The sequence below is a fragment of the Mustela nigripes genome, chromosome 6 (genome assembly GCF_022355385.1).
Source record: "Mustela nigripes isolate SB6536 chromosome 6, MUSNIG.SB6536, whole genome shotgun sequence".
Classification (NCBI taxonomy): domain Eukaryota; kingdom Metazoa; phylum Chordata; class Mammalia; order Carnivora; family Mustelidae; genus Mustela; species Mustela nigripes.
The window spans coordinates 129,359,343-129,383,480 of record NC_081562.1 but is presented as its reverse complement, the minus strand read 5'-3'; the positions used below and the strand labels follow the sequence as shown (position 1 = coordinate 129,383,480).

The 24,138-nt window shown below is 35.6% G+C and overlaps 1 protein-coding gene across 4 annotated transcripts in view; it reads left to right on the top strand.

Annotated features, from left to right (window-relative positions):
- The window catches only part of PLXDC2 (plexin domain containing 2), a 463,944-nt gene that overhangs the window by 352,869 nt on the left and 86,937 nt on the right, over window positions 1–24,138 (top strand). For all 4 annotated transcript variants that reach the window (XM_059404216.1, XM_059404220.1, XM_059404219.1 and 1 more), the window contains one exon: window positions 21,752–21,812. In XM_059404216.1, coding sequence (XP_059260199.1) covers window positions 21,752–21,812 — 61 coding nt within the window. The remainder of the gene's footprint in view (window positions 1–21,751; window positions 21,813–24,138) is intronic.

The window sequence follows — 24,138 nt, the reverse complement described above, 5'->3', positions numbered from 1 at the left end:
TAGGCTCAGGTCATGATCTCAGGGTCCTGGGATCAAGCCCCACATCGGACTCTCTGCTCAGCAGGGAGCCTGCTTCCTCTCTTTCTGCCTGCCTCTCTGCCTACTTGTAATCTGTCTGTCAAATAAATTAAAAAAAAAAAAAAAGATTTGTCTGGAAACTAAGGGTTTCTGAAGATGAGAGACTGTCAGTGCTGAAGCTAGGAAAGTCAAAGGAAAACCAGGAATGGTAGCCACCCCAGCCAGATTACCATTAGGATAATTCTCAACTGAAATAATATCATTGTAGTTGAAGGTTTGGGACACTAGTGTAGAAACCTATCTCCCAGCAACCATTTCATTATTTTTTAAAGAATATTTTTGGTGAAAATATAGGTATGTTTTTATCTATCTGTCCGTCAATCAATCTGTGTTTAAATATATGTTCAAAGTTCCAAAACAAGCAATTTTGCATTGTTGCAAATGGCATTATATTAATACTTCTGTTTTATTGAGAGATTTCTCTGCCAGACATAGTATCAAAGAGTTTTCAGATGTATTTAGTTTGTGCAGACTTCTTACAGTGGAGGCAATCGAGGCTTACAGGAGCCAGTTGCTTTTGCAGGGTCTTCTAGTTTATAAGTGGTAAGTTGGGACTAAAACTACATCTGTGTGACTCCCAGCCTGTGGTCTTGACCCCTCACCTGCCTTGCCTCCCACCTGCCAGGATGCAGATGAACTAAGCGAGTTAATCTTCATTACTTCCTGAAAAGTAGCAGACATAATACTGGAAAATAAATATTTTTGTCACTGAGGCTGCAGGAAAATCTCATGGCTTTGCAACTGGCATAAGAAGAAGGCAAAAGAGAATCGAACAAAGCATAAGACTTTCGTGCATTATTGAAAGCATCATGGTTGCTTTAAAAAGATTAATTGAAAAAGGGAAAGTGGTGATGCATGTGAATAAGGAAGGAATTCATCAAAGAACACTGCTTTAAAAACTACAAGTTTTCTGCATGTTACCATTTGGTGTTTTGCTGAATACCAAACACTGGTTTAAAAATCTAGGATTTATTTTTAATTCTTCAACAACTCAGTTATATACATATCAAGACCTGCTTAATTAATTGGTTTAACTATGGCTCATTGCACTTTTGTTCAATTTAATTTCCCCACTGCATTTTATTAATTTCTCCTTAGACTTGTGAGCTTCAAAACTTTGCTTTTGCTGCCCGGAAGCATTTCCCCAGACTTTAGAGCTTTTATTAACAAGTTCAATAAAACAAGAGAAGTCTTATCCTAAGCAGCACAAAAATAGCCTCTCAGATTTTTTTCTTCCATTCTTTTTACTTTCTCCTTTGTGCTCATTTACCCCTGAATGATAATCAGTTGGTGGTGATTATTGAACTCTCAAGTCGGGCTTGCTCCGAAAAGATAAGATATTTTTAATTGGCTTGTTTATGTCCTTTAATTCCTGTTTTTCAGGAAGCAAAAACTAAAGTAAAATGTTTGTATTGGCTTTCTCCAAGGTCTAAAGGAATTTGAGTTATAGAACATTTAATGAGATCCATGATCAAAAATGTTTACTTATAATAGGTGGCCCATTACTTGTAGGTGAGAATGCTTTTGTTTCTTCACTGAAAACTGAGAAGACCTGAATCAACCATTTTCAACCATATCTCCTATTTTCACTCCTTCAACAAAAATTTCCAAGTGTCTTTGTGTTCAGGTTAATATCCTAAATTATGACTCCAGGGGTAAACAAACTTTCCTCCTGGAGCTTACATTTTTAGTATGAAGAGAAAGCATTTAAGCAAACAGACGTGCAAAAAATAGAGTTGGCAGTGATGAGTGCTATACAAAAACAATAAACAGAACATTATAAGGGAAAATATAGCAAAATAAGTAAGAATAACAAGAGTTTATTTGTTGATAACATGCTAAGCAACTTAACCTTTTGAAGGGACGTTGGTTTCATTAGCCTTCATCATCTGAACGTCTCGCTTGAGGACAAGTTCAGTTTGAGATGTCTATCAGACTTCAAGTGGAAATGTTGAGTAAGTGGGAACATATAAGCCAGAAATTTAGGGAAGAGGTTGTGGCCGGACATTAAACTGGAGAGTCATTATCATATAGATAGTATTTAAATTCATGGAGCTGAGTGAGATCAGCTATGGAGAGAGTGTAAATTGAAAATAGAAGAGATTCCAGGAGCTAGTTTCTGGCATGGCATAATGAGGTATGATGCTAATATTGCATTATATAAAACTATTTTAAAATAGATTTGTATACATGTCTGTATAGACAGAGAATACCTCTGAAAAAGATACATAAGAGATTGATAACAATGTTTGTCTCTGGAGACAAGCAAGAGGATGAGTATTACTTTTTATTCTGATTATGTACTCTTGTGTATAATTTGAATTTTTGCCACGTGGAGTTGAAGACAAAAGGAGGAATCAACAAAGGAGAAATGACAGAACATAAATTCAAGGGCAGAAATGCAGCTTTCCTCATTTTAGTGTCTTCCACAGCACCTAACACCATACCTAGACTAATATAGCAATCCATGGACTGATCATGCAGATGATCAAGGCCAGAAATTTGCACTTTCATGAGAATTCTAATTGGTCACGTTGGCTGTTCCCATACATTGGCTTTGTCAATATCAACCATATGGCTACCATAAGGACTAAGCTGATGTTTAGCATAAAATGTCAGTATTTATAATTAAGCAGATTAAGAACTGAGGAATTAGTCTCTTGGTGTCTCCGTTTTAAAGAATTTTCTTCATTTTATTTACTTAGCTTGGATCAAAGTCATAGGACTACAGGTCCTATTTATTTGGGAATAAATAATTTCCATGATTCCACCCATCAAAAGAATAAATAGAACAAGTGAACCCCTACTAATGATAATGACATGTAGCTACTGAATACTAATATCACATGTTTACTTAAGAAGATATATGAGATGAGGGAAAAATCTTTTTGAATAACTCTATATTTGTTTCGACCTGTTATTTCTATTGCATTTCCTTGAACATACTATGGCACTGGCTGTTATTTTCCCCGAATGAACTGGATTTCTTTGCAGTAACAAAAAGAATAATGGGGGGAAAAAGTATCATGTATAGTATATTTCAAAAATTTTGAAATGTGTAAAGTCAGAGATAGTGGCCAATAATTCATTAATGATAGAAAATGTATCATCAACCTAAATTAATTAAAGATGAAAAACTCTATAGAGGCACAACTAATTTTTTGAAAATAGAATGTACTCATTACCATGCTCGTTTAGCTTACAGAAATTAAACTACCTAGGTTTGAGAGAAGAGAGAAATGGAGAGAACAAATTTAAATAATGCAGCCAATTCAACCTTTCCCCAATCAGTAATCTTAACACTTCTGAATAGGAGCACCAAGGAGACTTGAATATACCTATCTCCTTTGGTTTTATTTTGATGTACCCCTAAACACATAGGCACATTTGCAGGATTGAGTGTGACTTTAGGGTTTAAGGAAACAACAGATATTTTTCACACCACATGATCCTAAAATAAAGCCAACAAACTTCATCTAGGATCAGCCAAAATCCAACAGTGCATACTGACTTTAGAGGAAGAAGTAGTTTTATGAAAAGAGTGGCAGGCTCCTGAACGGACTGTACTAAGGGAATTTCAATCATGTTTTGACTCAGTATGATTTCTGCCTACTTACTCACTGCCATATCTAGCCTTCAAGTAAGGTGCAACTCCACTGTAATCCTCAGAGGGCCATATAAAGCATTCTGTTAGTCTGATTTAGTTTTAATCAATTTAGTCCAAGATTTCAAGATTAAAAAGAGAGGATCAAAACACCCACAATTGTTGAAAGACATTCCAGGTATTCTTAGGATATATGGCCCACTCTGAACTTTATACAATTAAGATTAATCAGCAGGGTATAATTATGCCTTTTATATCCCGGGCAAAGCCTGTAACCATTTTGAGAGTATGGTTGAAGTTCATATTCAAGGCTACTAGTATATTACACATTTACATGATTCTTTCACATAAGGACATCCATTGGCTTTGGTGACCAAGTGTGAAGTCCACACCTAACTTGGGAAGTCCAGCAGCCCTGGTCCAAAATTAATTATGACTCTAGGCTTATTACTCTGGATTGGGGTAAAATAAATTTCTACTCTGAAATGCCCTGAATTTCAGATGGACATTTAGAATTCACCAAGCTTTAAGAATTTGCAGTAAACGTTTGTTGATCTGTGTTTCAGTATGCTGACTTTCTTTCAAGTTGAAATCACCTCCATCTGCTTATTGGAATTATAGATTAGTAATATTTTGGTAGCTGAAAATGTTACCATTTTCAATAAACTGTATGTTAGGTTTAAATACAAAATATGAAGTTATTTATAACTAACATAATCTATTTTTGCCTTTGAAGGAAAGTTATGTCCTTACTGAAATATCAGATCCAACAAAATTATTTAATTGATGACAAATTAATTAGAACCCTTTATTGTCATGCTGCCTAGTCATGATAGACAGGAAGAAGAGAATGCTATCATTTCTGACTGATGTCAGAAATGACTGAAGTCCTCAGAGAAACAGTAATCTTTCATTCTATACTCAGCAGCAGTGAATAAGGTCTGAAACGGTCTGAAAACTGGGCTTAAAGTGGTGAGCCCAGTAGCCCACATCTAGGCCAGATGAGATTCTTGTTCTTGAGTGAGTTCTTATCAAGAATATTGGACTTTCTGTGTCTGGGAGAACCAGCCAGCCAAAGTTCAGGAGGAGCCCAGAAGTGAGGAAGCATTCCTGCTTTACTCAAAAGGAATCAAAATTCCCCCCAAATGTATAGTAGAGAGGCAGTCTTGTTTTGTTGTCCTAAGTGGATTAGATTGAATGTCTGAATTCCTAATGGCCCAGCCAATGTTAGCTGATTGATCTTGGACAAATCAATAAACTCTTTGACTTTACATCTTGAAATGTGGAATGCATTAACTCATCTAGACATATTTGATTCTAGTATTCTTTAATTCTGAGTGGCTGTAGGTTCAGTAGTTCTCAATTATTAGTACAGTTACAATTGCCCCAGGAGCCTGTTAAAATGCAGATTTCTCTGAATCTTAGCAAGGGATTCCTATTCAGTAGGTCCAGAGTGGAGTCCAGGAATTGAACTTTTTAATAAAGCTCTTCTGGGGACCCTAAGTAATCTGAGACGATCACAGTGGAAATTCTGATCTTGTACAAATGGGCTGAGAGTCTCGTAAGCCTTCAGCGGTTACACAGAAGTGGTGTGGAAACACTTATTCTTACTTTGGAAAAGAGACGTATAGAAAAAAATATTTGAAGATAAAAATACTTGTTTTTAAAATCCATTAGGAGTTAATGAAATAAGTGTTGATAAAAGAAAGCAAGAAGTTTTTGGATAAGTACAGTGTACATAATAAATAATTCAGGAGATTGGGAACATTGTTAGCTAGTTAAAATCACTGGAACATCTTTGCTTTCTGAATTTTTATTAAATCACTGCTACTAAAGGAGAAATTCACTGTTCTAAGGTGAATTCTAGAAATTCCATACTGCCAAGATAATTTTTAGATGTGCAGTGTTCATAAGAGGTAAACTGAATTTGAATTTATTTTAGTGCCATTTATAATCCTTTCAAATTCAAATAAAGGATCTTAGCATTTCAATTAATTACCTTGTTTTGAAAAACGAAATTGTGTTTTAAGAATACACAATTCTTTAAAAGATTTTTTTTTTTTTATTCATTTGATAGAGATCATAAGTAGACAGAGAGGCAGGCAGAGGGGGAGGGGAAAGCCAGCTCCCCACTGAGCAGAGAGCTGATGCGGGACTCGATCCCAGGACTCTGAGATCATGATCTGAGCCAAATGCAGAGGCTTTAACTCACTGAGCCACCCAGGCACCCCAAGAATACAAAATTAAAGTTTTTTTGTTCTTTTCAGCATTCCAAACCTAGCTTTAACAAAAGTGTACTAGTTCTCTTTGTGTGAATTAATTGCAACAGTGTAATAAGCTATAATGTTATTTTATTCATGACATGAAAGGATTTTGAAGGATGCTCTGATAGAATCATTTTGAAAAGATCTATAAGATAACCAGTAACAGAGTTGACCTTTGGGGAAATTGCCATGAATTGAAAATTAGCATAAAGAGAGATTATTACCATCTCATCATATTTCCTTTTGTAGAGTTTGAATTTTAATCACATGTACATATTACCTATACTGAATGAATCAATCAACAAACAAATACATATTTTTAAAACAAAGAAAAGAAATGTATGTGTTAAAATATACTAGGAAATTTTGGATATTCTTTCAGAAAATTCTGAAGCTAAAGAAACTTTCAGAGGCAGACAATTATAATTCTTTTTTTTTTCTTAAGATTTATTTATTTATTTTGAGAGGGAGAGAGAGAGACCCATGCATGTGTGCAGGGGTTGGGTGGCAGGGAGAGGGAATCTTCAGCAGACTCCCTCCTGAGCATGGAACCCAACATAGGGCTTGATCACCACCTGTGGGCTCAGGACCCAAGAGTTTACAACCTAAGCCAGAATCAAGAGTTGGACACTTAATTGACTGAGTCACCCAGGTGCCCCTTATCAATTCTGAATATGTAGGCTACATTTCTTTTCTCTGAAGAGATGCCACTGGATTTATTAGCCTTTTGGATATATAATGCATGTAATTCTATTTATTTATTTTAGAAGTATTGAACTGTGGTTTTGTCTATCATTTCTTCTATTTATCAATCCTCTATTTTGCATTTTGGCCTCTCTCTCCTTTTGCCATGGCCATCTGCCAGTCCCTGAAGATGGTTGTGAATACAGAATAGGCACCAACTTCGTTTTTTCCAAACTCAAAAGCAACAGGTGCTTGAGCCACGTCTCCTGATAACCAAGTCCCACCTGAAATATCAAGACATTCTTTTAAGTTGTCTTTGATTTTCCCGCCAGTGAATGCTGTGTTTTCATTCCATCTGAGCACCATTTGGCAAGCTAGAAATAAAATCTGTAGAATTATTTAGTATCACATCTGTTTATAGCTGCTTTTTCAAGATAAACCAGTGATTTTAAAGTCTTACTTATGTTTTAACCAGCTGTGGTGACTACATTTTCTATGGTTATAATTTGGAAAATTAAACATCAACAAATGCAACCTAAAAACATATATGGAGTATCTAAAAATAGGACGTTTCAGTGCTACACTACATATTCCAGTCCCTTAACTTGCTTGCACTAATGTAGTAATGAGTTCCCCTGGAAATAATTGAGAGTTAATTGTCCAAGAGTGAGATTGATTTTGTTCAAGTGAAAAACAATAAGTGCTGTATTATGATGAAAAAAAATATCTGTAAAGGACAAGGAAATAAAAATTTAAAAGCAAAAAACAAAATTCACAGTTTCTGTTAAAAAAAGAATTGACATGACTATTGAGTATCCAGGAGCCTCAGATTAATATTCAGATTGAAAAGACTGACACTATGGTGAAAAAGAAAAAAATTAATAAGTAGTTTATGGTTTAATTACTTGTTTTGCCAGGAATACAATGTGAAAGTATAGAAAGACTTTCAAAATACAATGTTTGTTGTCCAGCCAGGTCTTTAGAGACCTATGTAAGAAAATGATTAAAATGTCAGTGGGATAGTTTCTGATTTTTTTTTGCTTTCTGCTAAAATCTAACCCCTAGAAAAGTTGAAATATGACTATGTCTTATTTCTTGATATGAAAATACTACTTAAGATATTTATGAAATTTTCTTAATGCTAAAGAGCTTATTTACTGTCACGTCCTGAGTCAGAGATCTAACCTTACCCTGCCCAGAATTTTCAGAGAAATTTTATGATAGGAATCCTGTCTTTGGTGGAAGAGTGCAGAAAATCCAGTAATTCAACAATGTGTAGAATAGTCCAGTTATTTCTTTTTTTTTTAAGATTTTATTTATTTATTATGAGAGACAGAGGCAGAGGGAGGAACCAGCTCTCCAAAGACTTGAACCTAGGACTGTAGGATCACGACCTGAGTCAAAGGCAGACACATAACTGACTGAGCCACACAGGCATCCCTATTTCTTTGGTTCTAAGAACATCTAGAATAGCACTACTCTAAAAATGTATCTTTTTATATAAGTTTAGGGCAAGCCGACTTAAGCTCTTACCGATTATTAGGGAAAGCAAAAGAAGGATGTTTCAGGATAAAATAAGATTTATTGGTTGAACAAGATTAGCTTTCAAATTTTCCTTTTCTGAGCTACTGTGAAGGGAATTTGCCAATTCTGGATAGTGAGATTCATTTTTCTTCTCCTTCCTTGAGAGCCACTCCCCCCCCCCCCAATCTCTAGAATGTTTCCTTCAGTGACAATTCACAGTCAAGGGGGAATAGTACTCTCCAAGAATCGTGATGTTGGCTGCAATGATAGTCTGTCCTAAAAACACACAGGTTTTATAGTCCTAAAATAACATCACTGACCACCAGGTAAGACCTCTGTATTGACCCGTGCCCTGAGCAGAATTCGTCTTTCCCTCCGCTGCACTTCGCTAGCGCACAAGTTTATTTTATCGTTGTCCAGATTTTCTGCCACTGCTGCTGTCCAACCACATGAGCTTCGAAAGCAAGGACAGGGAATTTGTTTTAAGTGTGAGAATGCTTTACATAGAGAGGTGCTTAACATAATTCTAATAGCTACCTTTTATTCTGTATTTACTAAGTGTCAGGCATCACATGAAAACCATCATTTCCACTAACCTCTTTTAATTCACTGATCTCATCCTATCCTTGGTCTGTAAAGGACCATCCAGAGGTAAGTGTTCAGGTCCCTGTTTCATCGATTTAGGAAATGAGAAATGAGGAAGGTTAAGGAGCTTAGCCCAGGTCACAAAGCTAGAAACTGGTTTAAATTTTGGTGGAGCCATGATTTAAAGTAATTTTTTTTTTTTTTTTTTTTTTTTTTTAAGACAGAAGGTTAGAGAGATGGAGAGAAAAAAAAAAAGAAATGCTAGGGTTGAAATTTTTCTTAAATCTCTCATGCCTAACGTTAGCACATGTAACTTTGCTAAGTAATCTAAAGCCAATATTCTCAGGAAAGGGGAAAAGACCCTTCCCTTGCCTACCAAATGGGTCTTATTAGCTAATTTACACTAACCTCTTTCAAAATTTATTTTAATAGTTTGTTGTAAAAGATATATACGAAGTTTCCTTTAACAATAATTGAGATTATATTTGTGCAAAGTGCACAATTGGCAAGAAAGAGTCCTCAGGAAAAAAAAATAAAAACTAGGAATTGGGAAAAAATAATAAAAATAGCACATAATGTTCTAAGGGGGGGGGGGGGGATTTGTGAATAATCCATTAAAATTGCATCCAGCAAAAATGGCGTATAAAGGATTTATTCTCAGAGGAGAATTAGTCCTGTATCGCTTTTTTCTGTGTCAAGTTTTCTACTCATATATCAAAGATGGAGTGTAAGTAGACCTCTGCACACCTCAGACTCATGCACTCGGCGTATGAAAAGAGACAGTAATCCTTGATGCCATATTTCAAAGGCATGGGTATAAAATACTTCAGAGACTCAAATTTTAGTATGCAAGCTTAAACTTGGGTTGTCTAAAATAACCAAGTGAGCAAGAACATGCCCATGAAAGGAGAGAAATATACAAGAAAATTGACCAAAAGGCCTGACTGTAGTCGAACACAGTATTTGTAAATAGAGATGCCTGAGACGTGTGTCCACATGCCCGGTTTTTTCGGGACAGGTGGGTGTAGGCCTGTTGTCCCCAGGCCCGTTTCTTTCTGTCTCCTCCCCCCACTCTCAAAAGTGTAGCGGTTGCCCTCCTCCCTAATATCGCCCTGAGAATCCTTCTAACTGCATTTGTATATCGGGACCTGAGGCAGAGCTAGAATCCCTACGTAAGTTCCACTCTCCTCCACAAAGGAATTCCTGTGACACAGACCATAGGGCCCCACAAGCCTGAACTATTTACTATCTAACCTTTTGTAGGAAAAGTTTCCCAGATCAATGGAGGACATATAACAAACACAATTAATGGGAAAAAAGCAAAATATGTATTCTCAATAAATTACCTTAGAAGCAAACATTGACTATCTGGTTATGTCACTGAAGTAACAGCGACACTGGGATAAATCGGGTAATTCTAATGATTATCACCTAAGGAAACTCTGAGCAGTTACTGAAGGACCTCATCAGACTAACATGATAGTGTGTAAGAATAAATACTAAAAAAAGATTTTGAAGACCGAATTGATGGATCTTGTGAGCTGGGAGAATAATATGACGATTCAGGTCTACATATCATTCTGCATATGTCTATATAGCTTTTGCTATAAATATATATATATATATTTTTAATCTGGCTTAAAGGGGTGTGCTCTGAAATACTAAGTCAGTTTCATGAAAAGCAAAATCTGAAGAGATAAACCACGTATCCAAGGAGGTTTCTGTTAACATAAGGTGACACTAACTGTATTTTATGAAGCAGAAAATTGCTTCACACCCAAATTCTTAAAATCCTTCTCTCTTTTTTTGCTGCCTTTAATAAGACATAGAACATTTGTACACATGAGCTGCATAAAACTCTAATAGAATTAGCATTTAGTAATTTGGTATTTTATATGCCTGGCATATCTGATGTAGAATAAAGCAAGGAAATAAGGAAGCAGAACACTGTTTTATGACCAGAATCATTCCCTAAAGTGGAATGAGTTTACTAATACATTAGTAGTAGTCTGCAGAAAGAACCAGGGCAATCTTAGAACAGACCCTTCCAGTCGAGCTCACAGATTTGTAAGGAGAGAATAATAAAAACTGAAAAAGAAGACAAAGTTTTATATACTAAAAGCCACTGCTAAAAATATACATAGTATTTTCTTAAGCATTGATATTACAACTCACACTTCAAGAGGCAACTTGAACTCAGCTACGTAGATATGCATATTATGTATCTCAAAATTGTCTCACATGTAGTTTTAAAATAATAAGAAAACCATTGCAGCAAACTCTAAAAGTCTTGGAAGTGTTTCCACCAAAATCAATTTACTTTTACTTGGCATTATCACACTTAAGACTTGAGAAGATGACACTGAATTTATCACGAGCTGAAGATACAAATGGAGAAATATGATGTTCTTTAATCAGAATAAACTAATGAAAGGGAACAATGACTCTTCAAGGTTGAATGATTAATATAAACGAATATGGACCACTACAAGTATATAAAAGGTATTCTATTTTAACCCAGATCCTAGAAAAGTTATTTCACAAATATAATATCTTTTGAAGAATAAATGTGCATTATCAAAAAATCATTAAACAAATATCTTTTAAGAAACAGTGCTCTGCTGGTCAGGTGTTATTATCTGACATTATAATGCCTTAAATTACATTTTCTTGGCAATACAGAGAGAAAAAGAAAAAAAATGCTTCTTTTCTTGGAGTTCCTGTCAATGTTATATTATCATATTTTAAATGAGCTCATAGTACTTGTCTGAAAGATTTAGTTACATTGTAAAATATAGCGATAACAAGCCTAGATTAATTAATGGGGTGAGGTGTACAAATGATTTAATATCATGATTTCCAACCTTTTTCTTCTCAAGCTAGAGAAACATTTTTGAAAAATGAAACTCCAAATACAAAACAGATAAAATTAGATCCGGCTGGAGGTTCACAGCCATGCCCTCCCATCTCCTTCTCGCCCAGGACATCAGTCATTGAAGGCCTCTGCGACAGCAAATGCTGAACTCTGGGCAAAGCTTGAAAATCTGTGATTAATGCAGGTTTTCCTGGTTAGAAATACCAACCTTCCTAAAGCAACCTCTTTCTGAAGACTATTTGCAAGGACCCAAACCTACTGAGATTAGAAACACTTAATCTCTTTAGCAATGAGAAAGACAGAAGAGAGAGAGGCCTGCCGCTGTCTGCATCCATTTATTGGTTACTCTTCCCGAAAAGATGGTAATAAATGTAATGGTCTCTTGTATCCCTTATAGTTCTTTGCTAAATGTTTATGGTTCAAATGGGGGTAAAGTTCATGCTTTGGTTCTCTAAGAGACGAGAAAGGCCATCTTTTTTTTTTTTTTTTTTAAGATTTTATTTATTTATTTGACAGACAGAGATCACAAGTAGGCAGAGAGGCAGGCAGAGAGAGAGGAGGAAGCAGGCTCCCCGCTGAGCAGAGAGCCCGATGTGGGACTCGATCCCAGGACGCTGGGATCATGACCCGAGCTGAAGGCAGAGGCTTTATCCCACTGAGCCACCCAGGCGCCCCTAGAAAGGCCATCTTTATCCGTTTCTCTGCAGATTTCAGCCTTCTAAGGAAAATTCTGAAGCTATATATCAGAACTTAAATTAGGACAAAGACCCTTTTTTTGGGGGGGGGGGGATGAGACTATTGGCTCATCAGAGGGATTTCTAGTTCCTTGCCTGAGTCTAACTTTGTTATTTTGGCAGAACAGAGGTAACTTAATTCATGCATCGTAGATGTTCCTCAGGAAGGCAGACAACACTGAAAGACCAGCAGCCATTAATCTGAGCTCCATGGAATTAAAGTTTATTGGTGAAAGGAGTCTTTATATTTCTTTTTCTCAGCCAACCTCAAAGTAAAAGTCACTGCTCTGTCCACTTTTATGCATTGGAAGGTGCCATTTAAGTATAACACTTGATATGAAGCCAAGAGAGTTGAAGAAAGGGTGTCAAAAATTGGAATCCTGAAACCTCCAGTAGTTTCATTTGTGACTGTTAACTTCAATAGCTCACAGCCATGAGGAGCAAATTTTTTTTTTCCTTTCCCACAAGATTCAACTCTCACTTCTGTTGTACCAAGATAGCGAAGTGGAATGCTTGGCAAGAATGTTTAGATTCTGAAAATTCATTCATCAAAAAGAGAATATTTCTCCTCTTTGTTTAAGATCCTTTGCTTTTGTGGCTAATGAAGCTAGCTGTGTCAGGGCTTGCAGAATATCATACATTTTTGGTTATAGATTAGGTTATTTTTTTCAGTAAACACTCGTGACCAGTGCTAAGGGCCATGGAGGATAAAAAAGCATAAAATAGCTCACATTTATTGAACACTTACTATGTCAAACACCGAAAGGCACTTTGTCTATATTATCCTGTTTAGTTCTCACCAAAACACAGGGAAGGTTGATTTCACAATCTCCATTTTACAGAAACTGAATCTCCAATAATAACTTGCCATGGCTCACAGAGTCAAGACCTGAATCCAGTCTTATGTATTCGATTTTAAACTCAAGTTCTTTCCATGGAAGTAATAAAGCCTTCAGTTTCTGCAGTAGTCAGATGCAAATAATCCTGAGGAATATTGCCTGGCTGAGCTGAGAATTACTTAACTAACCGTCTTTAAACACATGTCAACTATTAACTTGCTCCAACACTTTCCGTAACCTTGACTTCCTTCCCTTTCTTTTCCCCAGATTCCCATATTAAAGGAGACAGCATTTTGTTTTGTTTTTCTGAAAATGCCCCAGTAGCATGTTGAAAATTACTAAGCCAGTTATTAATTATTAATTCACGTCTAGAGAATCCATTATTCTTAGTGCCCGGTTTCTGAAAAGGAGTCGCGTGTGGCAGGGGAAGTTTTCTTCTCTAACGTGAGACAAGGAGCTGTGCTCTCAGTTTCTTCAGGATGTGCTAATATGATGCCTGGATAAAAGACCTCAGAGTTGCACATTTAGTTAGGTGGAAAATAACATTGTTTTTTGACTGGAATTCTCACATTAGAACCACACATTCTAAAAGCTATAAGATTATTAATTTCACTCTTAGAAAAAAGTACCAATGATATAATCTTCCTTTCCTAAAATAAAAACTCTGTGGCATCTTATTGATGTATATATATTTGGAAGACACAAAATAAAACTATTTAATTGTCTTAGCAGTCTTTCTTCAATTACCATTCCTCAGCCTCAGATTTTCATTTATCTTCTTTAAAAGTTATAGTGTTTTAAAGGAGTTGGAAATCTTTCATAAATAAGGAACCAAATTGTTAAAACGTGTTTTCAGCCAGACTCAGAGTAGTTGCCAAAGACATATTTAAGATCAGTGAAGAAATATTGTCTTCATAATGTTGGGATAACAAGTTTGATCTTAAATGGTAATAGCCCCTAGTAAACTGAAGACTTCATCTCTCACTGTATAACTTTTATTGGATAACAAATGTTGTGTCCTCAGGTGAAGTGCTGTAACCTTGATCGGGAGTTGCACTCGGGGGAAGAAGGCAGCGTCGGTTAGATCTCATAGAAGGGAAAGCACCAAGGAAACCCAACAGCTACTCTCCTCTTCAAATCCTAGAGCAGATTAGTTCTGAAACTGACTATGCTGACAGATGCTTTATGACCTGGTTTCGTGCGGTAATATGTACCATCCCAGGGTTTTATAAAGGGGAATCCCTCAACTTTAATATTTTTGGTAGCCTTCAATTTCCACCCCACTCAAAAAGTTTATCCACTTAAGTCTAAACATTTAACTCTAAGATATCCTTTTGGTTTTTGCTGACTTTTTCATTCTAGTTGTAAAATCATTACTTTTCAATCTTCTGAAATCATAATGAATATTACTTTGTGTCTCTGATGAGGGTCGTTATGAGACTCAGCTGTTCACTAATTTTCTTCTGTAATCTGGTATGGCTGCCTTCTTTTTGCCACTTAATCAAGGTATGAGTTAACTTCTCGTTTTATTTTGCATTCATATAGGAAAGACCCAAGACAGGAAGCAATTACGGATTTGATTTGACGGTCTCCAAAAACTTCACTTTTCGGATTCTGACTTCTCCTTGCCTCTTCAGTTGTGTAGTACCTTGTTGATTAGAAGTGATGAGAGTAGACATTTTGTCTTGTCTCTGATCTTGGGAAGAAAGCATTCACTCTTTCATGATTACATGTGATGTTAGCTGTAGATTACGCATAGATATCCTGTATTATTTAAGAGTATAGAATTTTGAAAACCCCAATAGTTAGGAATCAAAAACCACAGAATTGAAATAATTAAAATGTGGCCAAATAATAAATTGTATGGTTTAAAGAAATATTTTAATGCAATTAATAGAACTGGTAGCTTTAGAGGGAAAAATATTTGATAAAATCTAACATTTTTTTCTAAGTAAAAAAGCAGATTGAGACAGAAGGAAGTATATTAACATAACAATAAGTATTACTTAACAAAAATGGAAAAAAAATATACTGAACATTGACGCTCCAGAGACATTCCAATTAAAATAAAGAAGAAAGGAAAAATATGATTACTGTGTAGTAGAATTCTGTATTTCTGGTTAAAGCACAGGGAGAAGAAAGTTAAATATAACACGACTGTTGGAAAGGAGAAGCAACATTATTATTTGTAAATAAAGGTACCAGTTACAAAATAACTACAAAATAACTACACAAAAATCAATAACTATAAAATAACTACATAAAAATCAATAACTTTCTATGTCAGAAATAACCGTTAGAAAACACAATGATTGAAACTCCTTAATAATAGCAGAAATAGATAAAGTAATTACTAACAGATTTATCGTGTAGGCCCTATATAAAGGAAACAAGTAAAGTTTGATGAGGCACTTAAAAGAACACCTGAAAAAACATTTTAATAGATGGAAAGCTAGAATGTAGTAAGATGTCAGTTATTTCCACATTCTATCAAATTCACAATAGGACTGTTATTTGGAACATCAAAATGTGATTGTAAAAATCACAGAAAAGAATAAATGAGTGAAACTATTCAAGAAAAAATTTAAAATTAGATCAATGAAGGAAGACTTAAAAACTAGGTATTAAATCATATTATAAAAAACTATAAACTATATATAAACTATAAAAACTATAAAAAACTAGGTTTTAAATGATGAAACCATTATAGGAATTATACAAGAAGGAACAAAGCAATTAATGAAAGAGTGTGTAATTTAAGAAAATTAAGAAATAGAGCTTAGCATATGAGTTTATTATGTAAGAAAACAGGCAGTTCCAAACAATGGATAAAGACCTATTCAACAGGGGCCCCTGGGTGGCTCAGTCAGTAAGCATCTGCCTTGGGCTCAGGTCATGATCGCAGGGCTCTGGGATCCATGCCCTCAAGCCCCAAGTTGATTAAGCCCCTAGAGCCCCCAATTAGTTGAATCCCTTGAGCCCTGTGTTGGTTGGTTGGCTGGTCGGGTTATAAAATTATGTAAAATTTCATAATTTGTCCCACAATATTATCTCTGTAATACAATACTGTTTAGTTAAGTTCATCTGCTATTCCTAGAGCTCTATCCAATGAGTGGTTGAGGCATGAAAATTCTGGAGAATTTTAAGATCCGGTTTCTCAATTTCAGAAGTAGACTCATCTATTTCATGTCTGAGACCAATTGGGAAAAACAGGAATGCCCTATAAGGGAAATAAGAATTCTTTAACTTATTTTTTATTAAGAACAATTATTATAATCAATATTCTAAATTTTATGAACATCTTTCCAATTAAATTTTTTAGTATTTTAAGACAAAATTATTCCTCATATCTTACAGTTTCATACTACCTATCACCTATTTTACCCAATGATAAAATGTGTTATTAGTTATAATCATGGCTGGTTATCATTATATATCATCATACTCGTTTCTCATCTAAAATACTTCTGCTTCTTTTTAAAGCATCTTTCCATTTCGTTGATGCTGTACCAGACTATGAAATTTACAAATGAACAATTGACTTTTACATTAAGATAACACACCTTGTTAAATACACATAAGGACCATTTAAATCATGAGACACCTTGATAAGGTATTTGCCCTCGTCTTAGAATTTTACAGGTCTCTATTTTTTATATAATAATACAAAACAGAGGCCAGCAAACTACCGGAAGTGGACCAAATTTAACCCACTTCCTGTTTTTGTAAATAAAATTTTATTGGAATATAGCCACACGCATTTCTTAGGAATTTGTGGCTGCTTTTGACCTGTAATGGCAGGGGTGAGTAGGTAGAACAGAAACTATACAGCCTGCAAAGCCTAAAATATTTACTGCCTGGTCCTTTTTCAGAAAACATTTGCTGACTCCTGATTTAGAACTAATTCCTAACCAAGTCTTAAGATTCTGTGACGTTTCTTTCCTAACTTCTCTTCTGCAGATGTTTCATCTCAATGGTAAAATGACATGTGTTTAATTGTGCAGTACAAGATGCACTTTATGTCTAACCCTTATGTATGTATTTTAACTTACTCTACTTCCTTCACCTGAATATATTACCCTTGCAAAATAAGTCATATTTCTGAAACCCTTTCTACAGAACTAAAATAAGTTAGAGAAGAGACAAAATTTACACTTTAATCTCTCGATTGGATAGATGCTGCAAACCAGGAGAGTATTCTTTGTTTTCTAGGCTGACTTAATGAATGGGGTTCATTTAACATGGCTCCTGGGGACTATGAAATCAACACCCCATTGAAACTGAGGGGAGAACACTATGATTAATTTGAAGTACAGCTCTCTATCAATTTGTTTTGGAAATAGGTAATGCTGAGATGAAGGGAATAACTTGAAATTTTTTTAAAAAAATGGAAACCTATCATACTTAGGAGTTCAGACTTCATTGAAATGAATTTTTGAGGAATATTTACAAAACCACGTACTCTCTGTGTGTCTATAAATATTGCATAAATATTTGACCTGTGTTTGAAAGCAACTTAGACTGTCTCTCCTACAATTCTGTAATACTAAGTCCCAAATGCGATGATAAAGGACTTTACATATAGAACACATTTCACATTAGTATGGTACACAGAATTAATTCCTAGATAATTAATAAATAATAAAAATAATACATAATAAACAATAATAAATAATGTTGTCTCTAAAATGAAAATCTCACTCATTTTCAACAGTTGTCAATCTTGCTACACATATACTACAAAAACATATAGCAGTATTAAAAACAGCTGATATTTACTAAATGTTGACTATGTACCAAACACTATTTTAGTCCTTGCATAACCTCCCTTACCTCGTTTTACAGATGAGAAAACAAGCTTAGATAGGAAAAATAACTTGCCTAAGATCTCATTCTTGTTTTGTTCCCAAGCCAAAATTCCAACTCTAGTGGTTTGACTCTAACCCCCCTTTGAACCATGTACTGCCAAGTCTAAAATAAGCTAAAAACAACCAATCAGAGTGTAATAATAGACCCTAGCACTTGATATAAGGGGCTGGGGGTCACTGAGAAGGGGTTGCTGACTCTTAGTGGGAAAAAAGAAGGTGCTCCTTAGAAGAGACAGACTGGAGTTGAACTGGATTTACTAACTAGAGACAAAGAAGGTATTCCAGAAGTAAGTAATAGCGAGTTCAAAGGCAGAGATGAAAGAGCACAGCACATTCGGGCAGGGGCGCTAAGGGGCAGGAGAACAGGTCTTAGAGGATGGACAGGAGGATTGGCAAGGGGCCTGCCAGTGGACATTTCAAACCGGAAATCAGTGAATTCAGTGTGGTAAGAATCACCTGGGGTGCCTTGTTTACAATGAAAATTGCTGGACCGAACCTACCAGAGAATCTTACTCAGCTACATTCATGAATTTGCTTTCAACAGCAATACAAGGTGATTCCGGTGTAGGAGAGAGCCTCTTTGCTAACTAACAGTGTTAAGAATGTCAGGAAATCAATATGCTGGAGCATAATATGGCTAATATCATTGGGTCTTAGGAAAAACAATGCAGCAGCTCAGTGGAGAGAGGAAAGTGTTTTTAAAGAGGATATTTGAGGGTTTTTTTAGAATTCAGAGATAATAGAAAGGCGATTTTTCTTAGAGGCTTGTAACACTCTCACACACACACCCTTTTGTTTATAATTGCTTTCAGATACAATATAGATTACTAGGTTAGAAAAGAGACCAAAAATTCCGCGTCCAGTTGTGTTAATTTTCTAAATTACAAAAATGTGAGTTTTAAAAAAATGTATGCGTTTTCAAATCATATGTTTTAATCTTTTGCCATTCTTAGTCCTTCATACCCTAGCAATTAGTAAACTGTAGATCAGTTAATAGGGAATCAATTGTGAATAAATGAATGAATTACTTAATAGAATCAGGTATTTTCAGGGGAACCTAATTTCACACAATATAACTCGGGGCTTATATAATAAATCAAGCAAAATGCACTGTTTCTGTACTTTTCCTAGGATTAATTTAACAACCTAAAGGGCTAATTGCTTAAGGTGAAATTTTGGCTGACCCATAAATTTAAGATATGGTACTGTCTCATTAAAATATAAAAGTTACTAATTCCCACTGGCTTTGAATATAACCGGAATAGAGCGACATAGTGAAAACAAACTGCGTTTAAAACAAACAAACAAACAAACAAACTGCGTTTTAAACTTTATCTGTTCCATTTATTTACTTGTAGCTCTCAAAATGACTTGTGATTAGGTCCCTCCCAAAATATATTTTTTTAGAAAATCGATATATCCCCATTGCAAAAGGGAATGTCAATACATGTTTCAATATTTAAACAAGCTTGAAAGGACAAAAAGGGGAAGAGGGACCAGCCATCTACCTCATCTGGAATTAAACAGGCTCCAAATGTTAGAATCTCTTTGGGTAACCAGAGAGGGCCTTGACCAACTGGGGATTCTCAAACTTGGGATGCCAGATCACACACTGATATTTATTCCACACTTAAGTTTATTCAACACAGATGGTAGGCATAAAAGAGCAGAGCTCTAATGGATCATGTCTGGGCAAAATGATAGATATGGTCTTCTTTGTTGACAGTAGAGATGTTTTCACATTCCAATTGAATTAAATTATGCTCATCCATGCCATGGTACATAATCTCTGGCGAGTGTTCTTAGAAAAAGTCATCATCGTGTAGACTCATTGCAAAACAAGTGAAAAAAAGTTGCGAAGTAGTACTATAAGAAAACATAAGACAAAAGTTGAATGACCTCCATGAATTTTGAAAAATATATAGTATCTATATTAACATTCATAAATATAGATTTTTATATCATATATAAATATATACTTCGATATTAAAATTCAGGAGTTATGTAAATCCTTAATTTTAACAGAATAGTAAAAATATTTTTAATTTCTAATATGAAAAAGAAATCATATGTTAGATCATGTGTTAGGTATGATTTTATATGATTCAGTCCTAACTTTAAAATGTTCATAATCGGGGCACCTGTATGTCTCAGTTGATTGAGCACCTGCCTTCAGCCTGGTTCATGATCCCGGGGTCCTGGGATTGAGCCCCATGTCAGGGTCCCTGCTTAGGAGGGAGCCTGCTTTGCCCTCTCCCTCTGCTTCTCCCCCTGCTTGTGCTCTCTCTCTCTCAAATAAAATCTTATAAAAGATTTTTTTAATATTCACAATCAAGTTTGGTAAATAAGACATATGCACGTGAAGTTTTATATAAAAGGGAAAGTTAAATAGTAAAATCAGATGTGATCAGAGCAGTTATGAAGCTTTATCAAAATGGACTCTAGGTAGTAATTTCTGGGTCTTAAAAATATAAATGGACCATATAACTGGTTAGATAAGGAGGGCAGAAAATTATTCCAATCAAGGAAGAGAGTAGGACTAAACAAAATCTTATTAAGCCAATGTTTGTTGATTTAGACCATTTAGAGATAACATAGGCATACTGATGTTAGGAGTTTACGAACACACATTTGGATTCACTGATTCACTAGAAGGACTCACAGAACTCCAAAAAGCTGTTTAACTCAAGGTGGCCATTTGTTACAGCAAAAGGATACAGATTAAAAATCAGTAAAAGTGAAAAGTATGTAAGGTAGAGTCCATAAGAAACCAGGCACAAGCTTCCAATTGTCTTCTCCCAGTAGAGCTGTAGAGACAGCACTTACGTCCCCCAACAGCAATTTGAGAAAACACACCAAGTGTCGCCAACCAAGGAAGCCTACTCATGCTTTTTGTGTCCAGGGTTTTTATTGAGGGGCAGTCAGATAGGGATGAATTTCTCTATGACTATTCTCATCTCTAGTCCCCAGTCCCTCCAAGAGGTCAAACTGATACAGTATGACCCCAGTACCCAGGTGCATAAAAACAGCCATTCAGCATAAAGCATATTATTAGCATAAACTATCTTGCATAGCCCAACACCCAAGATACACAAAGTCAATCTTATCAGGTGAGATATCCCAAGGGCTTGGAGGTTATCTATAGGCAGCCAGAAAAGGATCAGTTTCTTCTTTGAAATAGGAGAGTTTGAACACCTCAACCTGCTGAGTTAACCCTTTCCTTCACAGTAGAGAGTTTGGGTGACTATGGATCTTAAAAAAAAATTAAGGAAAACAAAGAGCTCTGAAATCCTAAAAAATGATACCTGCAAAACATTTGTCTATATCCATTTGTTTTGGTAATGAGAAAGAAAATGTATAACTAAAAAGAAAACCAACTTCATAGAGTAACAACTGGCCTGGGTCTTGGGGACCCAGGTGTTCTGCATGGTGTAGAGGACATCAGTGGAATAATCTGTGGCCATGAGTAATCCTAATAGCATGACTACCTAAGGAGTGAGCTGTTACTCACCATGCTATAAATATTTCACTGCTGCTCCAGTTAACAGTTCTAGAAAAGAAAGTTTATGTTGTGCTAAACTGAAAATTTGAGAATGAACTACTTACCAATCTTTTTCTTTTCATTTCTTCCCCCCTGCCTGCCCCTTGTGCACCCCTTTACTTTCTTTTCTGAACTGCAATGTGTCCTCTCTGAAGATGTTCCAGTGGATTCGATCGCCATCGGCAGGACTGGGTGGACAGTGGATGCCCTGAAGAGGTACACATGCTTTTTCATGACAAGATTCCTAGGGCCCAGCTGTCATATAGAGTTGCTACATCTTAATGAAAATGACATCTAATTTAACAAAAATATCCAGGAATTATCAAGCCCTTAATATGTGCCACATATTGGGCTTAACTCTTTACCTGTATTATCTCGATTTAGTCTTATATCCTTCCTTAGACCTGGGAGTGTTATTGACTCATATTATCAAGAGGAGAAGAGGAAGGGGAGAGGGGAGATGGTGGGGATGAGGGCAACAAAGGGTAGCAGAGTTAGATGTATGGCTAGGAAATAGAACCGGAATCCAAATCTTATAAGCCAAAGGTAGCTCTCTTAAACACTTGCTGCTTTTTAAGATCTCGGAAACTGTTGTTCATCTCTTTAGCTCAAGTAACAAAACCAACAGTACGGATGAAGAGACTACTTTTGCAAATTGATGTAAAATCAGTCAGAAATGGTATAACAAGGAAACAGTAACCCCGAGACAAGCGTGATGGAGACAGTGATGCAGGTTTTCTCATTTAGCGAAAGCAAATCATGTCAAAGTGCTCTCTTTAAAACTAGTGGGAGACCAATGGTTATTAGAACCTTTCTTAAAAATTAAGTTTTTATTTATGATGTCCTATAAATATCTTGAGGAAAAACATCATCGAGAATATACTTGAATTTTAAGTGCAGAATTGACTATGCAGCTTTAATCAACTTTTTGACATTCATTTGGGGGATTATAGTGATATATACTAATCTATTTCACTTCACTTATGGAACAACATCATTTAAAATGAAAATATACTGCTGGAAATGTGGTTGTGTTTTCAGATTGATGTTTCTTTCATGTAATCACATTTACTTCAATGAAAATGTTGAAATTGAATAGCTATATTGTGTAAAGATCAAGAGTGTAATTCAGACATCTTAATTTTCTTGCCCACCAAGAACCAAGGAAATAAAGAAGCCATCATATTTTAAACATTCCTAAATTTATCTATGGAGAATTTACCATGTTCTGTGGAATGTGCTGAACACTGAAATTATACATTTTTTTTAAATTACCCCCTATTCTCAAGGAGTTCAAAGTCAAGTATCTTCAATATTCAGTGTTTCCTTTTAATTTTGTAATTAAATTGTCAATATTAATGGCTTTACGGTGAGCATTTATATTCTTCTAATACAATAAAGTCACCAACTCTCGTCCATCTTCTGTGCCTAAAAGTAGGGTTAAATTTTCTATCCGATCCTGTGAGATGAATTTTCTCCATAAGTGCAGATCCTAATACAAGCACTTACTATGTAGTATTCTAAGCACCAAAAGCATAAAAATGGAAGAAGTATGTTCATCAGGTGGATAGACCACTGAGGCATATAGAGAAGGGCATGGCGGAGAGTAATGGTGAGGACGTGGTATGGTTAAGTAGCTTAAGGGGAGGTTTGCTTGAGGAGAAGATATCTGAGATGAAAGGGTAACTGGAGCTGAGGAGAGGAGTGATGAGAACTGGGACTGGTGGGCTAACAAAGTCCTAAACATGGAAAGTTGAAGGAGTTTGGGCTTCATCCTAAAGACAAGGGAAGAAAGGAGTTTCCTCAGAAAATAAAAATTGAACTACCATATGATCCCACAGTTCCACTTCCAGGTATTTATGCCAATGAAAATGAAATACTCACTCAAAAAGATAACAGCAACCCCATGTTCATTGCATGACTCACAACAGCCAAGATAAGGAAATATCCTAAGTGCCCATTGGTGGGTGAATGGATAAAGAAAATGTGGCGTATATGGATGAATGTACACACACACACACACACACACACACACACACACACACTCTGAAGATTATTTAGTCATATAAAGAAGGAAATCTTGCCAGTTGTCGCAATATGGATGGATTTTGAGGGCATTATGCTAAGTAAAATATGTCAGACAGAAAAGACAATACTGTATGATCTCACTTATATGTGGAATTGAAGCAAAACAAAACACAAAAAAGCAAAACCCAAATTCAAAGATAGAGAACAGATGGGTGGTTGTGGTGGGTGAAACTACAGAAGGGGCTCAAAAGGTACAAACTTCCAGTTATAAAATAAATAAGTCCTGAGGATTTAATGTACAGCATGGTGACTGTACATAAGAATAATGTGTTGCATATTTGAAAACTGCTGAAAGTAAACCTTAAAAATTCTCATCACAACAACAACAAAAAACCTTTTTGCAATTACGTTTGGTGACAGATGTAAGGTAGACTTATGGTGGTGATCATTTTGCAATGTACAGAAATATCAAATCATTATGTTATACACCTGAAACTAATTTACTGCTATGTAT